The sequence below is a fragment of the Epinephelus moara genome, chromosome 16, assembly GCF_006386435.1.
Source record: "Epinephelus moara isolate mb chromosome 16, YSFRI_EMoa_1.0, whole genome shotgun sequence".
Lineage (NCBI taxonomy): Eukaryota > Metazoa > Chordata > Actinopteri > Perciformes > Serranidae > Epinephelus > Epinephelus moara.
The window spans coordinates 43,699,738-43,708,629 of NC_065521.1; the positions used below are offsets into that span (position 1 = coordinate 43,699,738).

Below are 8,892 nucleotides of genomic sequence, written 5' to 3' on the forward strand. Positions count from 1 at the left end.
ACACGACCATTTGTCTGGAGGGACGACGAGGTGGAGCTGCTACAGTAAATCTACACTATGATGAGGAAGCGTTGATAAATTCAAAAGTGCGAGCAGCACAAGCAGAGCTCGGGAGTCCGCCATTGTTGTTGTGATGGTCAACTTTCTCGCACATGCCTAGTGACTGGAAGCGTAATGCGCATGCACAAGTGTCTGTTTTCAGAGGAACTGCATATTGCAAGTTTACATGACAACGGAGACGATGCCGTTTCCAAAAAATTGCACTCTGGAACCCATTTTCAAAACGTTGTGTTTTCAGGCACCCAAAATGCTGCTGTCGCGTAAACCATCAGCCAAAACGCAACTAAAGTTTACCGTTTTCGGTTGAAATCGTTGTTGTATAAACGGGACCTTAGTTGCATTATACTGGAGACATCTCTGCAGCTGACAACTCACACCAAAACTATCTAGACGGATTAACATCACTACAGGTAAGAGATTTTGAGTGAACTGTCCCTTTACACTTTTTGTCTCCTTCACTCAGTCACTCCAGTCCTCCTCCTGCTGTTTTTAATTAATAAAAACACTCTCACATCTTGCTGTCAAATCAAAACAGGATTAACCTCAGCACAGAAGTGTGTGTGTTTTCTGGTCGTGTGTGTGTGTGTGTGTGTGTGTGTGTGTGTGTGTGTGTGTGTGTTGTCCAGGGGCTGCAGTAACCCAACAAGTGGGCCGAGCTACAATAGCCCAGCAAAGTGGGCTAAACCTCTTAGCCCGAACACATAATGCACCATTCCTTGAGCTAATGACCAGATTTCTTAGGTCCATTTTGGAGATTTCCTGAGCTAATTACGCACCAACATCACCACTTCAACCAAACTGGGCTGAGCACGCCAATCACAGAAAGAGGCTGAATGAAAACTTTGATGAGAGAATATCTGGTCTAATCCTCAGTGTGGAGACGCTGAAGTGGGTCAAATGTGGTCGGGATCAAGCACTGCAGAGAATTTAACAGCAGAGGGTCAATTCACCAGCTAAACTGAAGATAACTACACAGAAGAAATACAGCATTACTTCTGTCTTCCTCCCATCTAAGGTGGAATATTTTGTGTACTTCTTCAGTTAAAGTTTAAGGAACAACTTGAAAGCTTGAAGGAATTTTGAAGCCCTCTGTCTGAAGCACCCAAACACCCTCGGGGCACATGTTTCTGCAGGTTTTGTTAGCTTCATTCTCAGCTATTACAATCAAACAACACTTCAGACTCCCTGCTGTTCGTTCTCCAATCTCCACCTCTGCTGATCAGTATCATATCTTTGTCTTCACACCTTATCTTTATATCTTCAGGTCTGATCTCTTTAGATTTCAGTCCAAGAGGCAAGCAATTGATCTGCAAACACCAAACATCAGCCAGGATTTAGAAATGACAGAATGCCTCTGTTGCTTTCTGTCTTGTGTGGAGGCAGCGCTCGAGGTCTTGATAATCTCGCGGTAACAGAGCGGATAAGCTCGGTCTGATTGGAGGACACGGGTCAGTCGCCGTGAGGAATGTGGGGAACAGGTGGGAGAGAGAGAAGGAGAGAGAAAGAGAAGGCAATAAGCCTGCGTGTTATCGCCCAGAGGGTTCCTTTAATTAATGGTTAACCCATGAAACTGCAATCACCCTTTGTGCGTTAACCAGTGGTACCTGGAGGCGTAAATATCAAACACACAATGGGCCTGTTGTCGCTTTTACAATCTCATCATCCCATTAAAAACTCGTCTATAAAAACACACGTAAATGTGGAAACCTGGTCGGTAGCTGAATTTCTGCGGAGTCCACTCTAAATGAAATGTTGCCTGTCCTTATATAAGTGGCCTGTGTTGAGTGTTGCCAAGTCCTACAAAGGAAGCAGTGCATGAAATAATGACTTGGCAGAGCAGTTGGAGATTCATGCACACTGCTGACCCCCTCTGTTCAACTCTCCACTCTGAATGCAGTGAAGTGTGTAGACTGGCATCTACAGAAGCTTGGTGATAAACAAACTCCTGAAAATCACCAGTAACATTAGCAGAAGTGATCATGTGGTAGATTTTAAAAGGGTGCAATAAAATGTGAGGGTCACAGGGACACTTGAGAGGATGTAAATGTCATTACAGACCCTAAATCTGATACAATTAGGTCCTTAAAGTGGACTGAAGTAGAAATACTATGGCTGCAAATGCAATGATAGGTGGAGATCTTAAAGATAGGCTCATTAATGGTCTGCACAAATACTAAAGGAGTGTTTAATGCTGCCATACAGACATATTAAAGGAACATCAGTGAGTGTACACCTACTACTGAGCACCAGAGACACACTCAGAGCCTCTAGAAATATTTTAACAATGCAAAACATGCAATTGCACATGCTAAAATCACTGTAATACGCCTGCACCACAAACACACCTGGAGCACTAGAGAATCAGGGGATCATGTAGGATGAAATGCAATTACCATCACTGTATGATAAGGAATATTTTGGGGGAATTTAAACTCAAATGAGTCACATACAGTTTAGGACTCACTTCTACGCAGCATCAGAAAGCATCAACAAAGTTTTGTCCTGCTCACCTGGATGGTCTGGCTCGGGTCTCCGGACACCGGGCCTCCGACCAGCTTGCAGTACAGGTCCTGCACGGTCCTGCCGGTGTCGTCCTCCCCGCAGGTCGCCGTGGCGGTGATCTTGGTGCCCTCGGCCAGGTTAAAGTAGGGCGGGTGCAGGCTGTATCCGTTCACCCCGTTGGTCGGCAGCTCCTGCGCCGACACAAAGTGACAGCAGGTCACAAACAGCAGCCACAGCAGCAGCGCCACCCGCGTCTGAGTGCGCCGAGCCGGGGAGAGCGGCGCAGCTCCGCTCGCCATCATCTCCACCTGTTCGCTCGATCCGCTCCGAGGAAAAAAAACAGTTTGAGGAATAAATCAATCTGAGTAGAAGCAGAGATGGGCCGCTAACTCCGATGGGACAGGAACATTTGGAGGGAAGAGTGTTGATAAGTGCAGAGGAAAGAAAGTGGAAGGAGTTAGTTTGTAGTCCTGGAAAGCGGAGCGTCGAGGTTTCTGTCCTCCCTCCCTTGCTCTCTCTGTGTCGCTCCAGCAGGCACCTACTCCAACTCAATCTGCAGTCACCCTTCCTCTCCCTCCCCCTCCTCCTCCTCCTCCTCCTCCCTCTCTGTTGGCCCGTCCCCGGTGGTTGGAGGAGGGCACAACTTCTACCAATGCCTGGTGTGTGAATGGTTCCGTGGTTATATCAAAAGTTACATCACATTATATCAATTCATTAACTGGCTCAAATAAGGCATCTTAACTAATTTGGCTCCACTGGTTATTTTGATATAATTTAATTCCTAAAGAGTTTGTGGTAATTAATTATTCCCTTTCCTCTTCCTCAGCATTCCTGTTCTCTTTCAAATGTCCTTCTCCCTCATTGTCTTCCGGCTTCTTTCCTTCCTTCGTCTCCTTTTTGTCTTTCCTTCTCTGCCTTTCCTTCCCTAACTCTCCTTCTTCCATCCATCCATAAACCCATCCATTTTCAGGTTCTGAGTCTGCCACGTGGACTACTGGTGGGACGTGCCCACTGGTAGGAGGCCAACTGCAAGAATCAGCACCTCAACGTGGTGGAGAGGTTTGTGCGTCACCGTGATCCTGGGAGCTGCGTTGTCTGGGGCTTAATAGTGGTACCAAGTGGAGGGCCAAACGAAGAACGGTTAAAGAAGACCTTGATGAAACGGCACATTTGGGAAACGAGTACCTCACCCAGTATGGGGACAGGCCTAGGGGGTGGGGAGCTGGTGGTGCAGGCTAACTCCCCACCTTTGTGGCATCAATTGCAATAAATACAGGGGGGGACACATCAACCCGAAATATGCTCAAAATATATTGCCAACATTATATACTTAGAAAACAAATTACTACCACAGATAACCAACATAATCATTGGCAAATGCAGTTCAATAGTGTGGTGTTGCCGTACCCCATCAGAAGCTGTTGCTCGACTACTGCGGGTCAATACAACGTAAAACATTGTACGCTCTGTATTTTATTACTTTCAAATGTATTAAATAGTGGAGAATGTGTGTATAGCCCCTTACTGCACTGCAAACCTGAATTATGTCGACATGACTCGGAGGAGCTGTATGTGAGAATGCAAATGTCCGAATCAGTTGAATCGCACATTAAACAGATCTCACCCTGCCAGCTCCCGAATACAAAGTTCGTTTATTGTCCAATCGAGCTCATGTGAGAAGAGAGCGGGTAATTGTCCTGAGATGACGTTTCTATCGTCTAACAAGGGTCATTTACACGTACACAGCAATGAAAATATCTAACTGGGGAGATGACGAGATTTAATCTAAAATAGCTGTCAAAATTAGCACTGCTGTGAAGTTAAGGGGGGAATTCCCCCCTCAGACCCCCCTGGAGGGTTGGGTCACAGAGGGTGTGGGGTGAAAATGCCCCCCCTCCTCCCCAATTGTTAAATAGGTGATTATGGCCCTGCCTCCTTTTCCTTATCTCTTCCCTCCTTTCTCGCCTTGATCCATTCCTTTCTCCTACTGTTCTGTTTCCTTTCTTCTCCTTCCTACTGTTCCCCTCATCACACCATTTTCTTACTGTAAAATAAAGTATTTTTTCCCTTTGTCTCTTTTATTCTGTAATTAATTTGACATTCCTGCATCATGGCAACCACCAAGTGGCAAAACAACAAATGGGAATTCAAACCACACAAACACAGAGAGAATGGGCATGCAGACTGCCACTTAAACACACAAACAAACACACACACACAGACAGGTGTTCCTCGACAAACATGCAAACACACACACAGACGGCCACACACTCAGACCATGTAAGCACACAGGGAGAGGAAGCATAGCTAGGACTATAACCAAAAGGCCACAAGTACGTAACATAATGATGGATGTGTGTTTTCTGCACGCCAAAAGACAGATGGCAGTGTTTTGGAAAAAATACTGAGTGAGACAAATAACTTGCACGCTTCCTTCTGCACAGAGTTCAGTAGAATGAAAATAGTTCCTACGTGAAACTGCTCATGACAAGGTCTGCGTATTATCATAGTAACCGGGTCATGATTTCTGAAAAGAGGCATTGCAATTTATTTTTTGGGCGCTTTGAGCACGTCAAGCTGAGTGACATCTAGTTCCATTATATTGGAGAGAAGACAGACATCTGTACAGCTGATATCGCCAACACTCTGAAACTCACACAAAAACTAGCTTGATAAACAGCACTACAGGTGAGAGGAATGTATTTTTGATCTTGGTGGGCGGGGCTTAGCTGGAGGCAAAACAATTCCCCACTGACATTAGCTAGAGCTAGCTAGCAAGTTCTGTTGATGATGGGTGCTGCATTCAGAAATACTCCTTTAAAGTGTTGCAGCGCACTCTGACACAAACTGGACCGTTCACAATTCAGAGCCGTTGGGTTATCCAGAGCAGCGCACTGTGTCAGAGCGCACTCTGGACACTCTGTCTGTGGAGACGGAGCAGCAGAGCGCCGAGTGGAGTGAATGTGTGATTAACTTAACCGTTGGTTCATTCATGTAGAAATATAACGCTCCGTTTCTTCCACCAACAGGGCTCTCATTTTAGTGTAGAGCGTCAGACTGAATTTACCAACGCACCATGTCAGGTCACTCACTCTCCGGGACCGCCAGTGTTACTTGAATAAGTAAACACTGACCAACGGGACCAGACTGGCCGACCCGTATGCTCTCACTCAGTGGATGGATGATGTCACAGGAAGCCAATCTTACAAAGGAGGACCACACTTGTTTGTTTTGCTATGGAAGCTAACGTTAGCTAATGTGCTAAAAAGTTAGCGTTCCAGAGAAATCCAATATTCCTCTTAATCCCTCCCCAGTTTCTGATGAGGTGGACATGATAACCCTTAATACACATAACCTTATTCATCCCTACAACAGGAAATACTTTTTCCCTAACCTGATATGAAGTGTGCGCTGCACATGTGAGTGTTTTTGATGATGGCCTCCGTCCAGTCCTTTGGTCTTATCACATTTAACCATCTTTGTTTTTGTTGACGGGCAGTGGCGGCTGGTTTTGAGCCATGACTCCTTCTATTCTGGCTCCCAATAACACAACAAGACAAACACATTTTAAGACTCCTATGTAGCCTACAGCTAATAAAATAAAAAATAAAAGGGTCTACAGTTATTTGGCTTCAGTACTTCTGCTGCAGGGGAAACCTTTATGTACAGCAGCATTACACTTATCAATATTTTACCAGTTCTTTGGTTACGCTGACAGTGTCAGATTGTCAGCACCACAGCTACACAGCCAACGATGTTTCAGATTGTGTACACAAATGTGTGGCTGTGTGTTTGTCTGCTTTAACTTCAGATAACAGTAGGCGGCCTGTCATTCTTCTTCTGTGTTTATAATCCGGCCTCCTCTCTCTCTGTAATCTCATCTCTCTCCCCAGGAGCTGTCAGACCGTCCCAGATTTTGTCCTCCTCCTCCTGCTGCTGCTGCTGCTGCTGGTCAGTGTGCAGCTCGATGTAAGTGTGTCAGAGACAGAGAGAGACAGAGTCAGTGTGTCCACTCAGTATTCCATCTCCACACGCTCTCTCTGAAACTCTTAATGGTTCATGTCACAGAAGAAAGGGCTCCGTCCTTCAGCTGAGAACAGAGTCCAGATTAATCTTCAGTTTGAATCCACTGAGAGCTGCTGTTGTCCCTCTGAAAGAGCTGTTCCTTCTCAGTCTCTCTCTCTCTTTCTACACTGTGTGAGGACAGCTGCTGCTAAGTTATTCAGATAACAATAAAGGACAGTTTTTGTAACGTATGTTCTTCTTCTGAGTCCATTTTCTTGTTTAGTGTCTGTTTCTTTCTCCAGTAGAGAACTGGCCAAACATCAAGGATGGATTAAAAGGTGAAGAGGCTCCTGGACACAGTGTCTTCAGAGGCTCAGTGTCTTCAGAGGCTCAGTGTCACAGTGGGAAAGGCTTCAATCAGTGCAGCATTTTTTTTACAGGAGGCATAAAATGTTCGTCACTTGTGCGGTATATGACATTAAACTTCAACATGTGTAAGGTAAGTGGACATTATGTGACAAAAGTTAAAGTTTGGAGCACTAGAGATCACCTCAGGAAAAAAAAATTCCCTGAAAAACATCCCGCTGCACACACAGACTTTAGTATTTGGGCTAAAGTGAACACACCTCTAGAGAACACCTGAGCAGCTGCGTCTGTGTGTGTGTGTTTTCTCGTGGACTCTGGAGCACCGCCATCTAATCACGCTACAGGAACCACTTTAGAAGATGAAAGGGTTTCTCCGCCACACACACACACACACACACACACACACACACACATACACACAAATAACAGCTGCTCAGGTGAGTCCAAGTAGTATTTACAGGTTTGGTTTGAAAGGATGTTTATATCAGAAACAAATCCTTTACTGGCGGACCTGCAGTGAAAAAAGAAAAAGGACAGAAAGTTAGTGCACCTCCGTCAGGCAGGTGAAGTTGTTGCCATGTTTGTGCCTTGTTTAAACTGTCCAGAGTCCGAAACCTCACACATCCACTTCCTCCATCGTCTGTCGAACACATGCTGAACTCTGACCTGTGGACTGCTGTCTGCCTCACACACACACACACGGGCAGGGGTCAGTGACCTCCTGTAGTTTAAAGGAGTCTAGAGGCAGTGTGTTAATGCAGCAGAGCTTCATTCACTGACACACTAGAACATTCCACAGGCTGTTTGTGGGCTCTCAGGTCACACTGGTGACACTTGTGTGAATTGTGTGCTCTAGTTTAAGGCTCATTATCAGTTAATCTATCAATTATTTTATGCAGTCTATAAATGAAATAAGTGCTTATGACAATTTTCTGAAGTGATGACTTTATATGTCTTGTTTTTCCGAACCTACAGTTTAAAAGACACGAGGCAGACATGATAAACGACGTACAAGGAACAGTATGACACAGCACAGTGGAAAGTAAAAGCAGTTGCATTAAACCAGTATCACAGACAGGTTGTTACTCACACTAAATAGCTAAAACAAACTGTGGCTTCAGACGAATACACTGAACAAAAATTTAATCACAACACTTCGGTTTTTGCTCCCATTTTTAAATTCAAGATCCAAGACTTTTTTCTCAAAAGACATATTTTCTCTCAAAGTTTGGTTGTAAATGGGTTAGTAACCGCCGATCAAAATCTTTTATTGCTTTGGCCATTCATCTTTTAAATTCTTCATAATGCACTTTATTGACATTTTATGGGCCGATATTTATTATATTTATTAACCTTGTCACTTTTTCTATTTATTGATTCCTGATTCTACTGCACTCCTAGCATCTTTGTATTTTTATTCTACGTGTTTATTGTATGTGTTGTGTTCACATGTTGTGCTGGGCTGCTCAAACCAATTGCCCCTTGAGGGATTAATAAAGTTGTCTGAGTCTGAGTCAGTCCTCCTAGACCTTCGTCAACAGTGTTCAACAGACGATGGTCCAGGAGGACTGAAACATTAGTGTTACCAATAAATATTGAAGTTGAGCAAGAGCAGTGTGTAAGAGTTTTTGTTCTTAAGTGACTCAGATGACTCAACACTCAAGTAGAGATGCACCGATCCAGCTTTTTCAGTTTCGATACCGATCTGATACCATGGTTGACCTAAAAAGCTATGTACCTTTAAGGCCCTGACACACCAAGCTGACAGTCGACCAAAGCCGGGCCGATGGTGAGCATTTGTCGGCCTAGTTTTTGCGGTGTGTCCCGCACCGTTGGCACTTTGGCGTCGGCGTCTTTTCAGCCGATTGAGCATGTTGAATCGGCAGCAGAGACTGTCGGTGAGAGAGATCACTCTGATTGGCTGTTCAGGTTTTATCGGTGAGAGAGATCACTCTGATT

At 44.8% G+C, this 8,892-nt stretch overlaps 1 protein-coding gene across 2 annotated transcripts in view; it reads right to left on the reverse strand.

Moving 5' to 3' along the window:
* lama5 (laminin, alpha 5) overlaps positions 1-3,105 on the reverse strand; it is a 138,562-nt gene extending 135,457 nt beyond the window's left edge. For both annotated transcript variants that reach the window (XM_050064002.1, XM_050064001.1), the window contains exon 1: positions 2,571-3,105. In XM_050064002.1, coding sequence (XP_049919959.1) covers positions 2,571-2,864 — 294 coding nt within the window. In that variant the 5' untranslated portion in view covers positions 2,865-3,105. The remainder of the gene's footprint in view (positions 1-2,570) is intronic.
* Between the last annotated feature and the right edge of the window lie 5,787 nt (positions 3,106-8,892).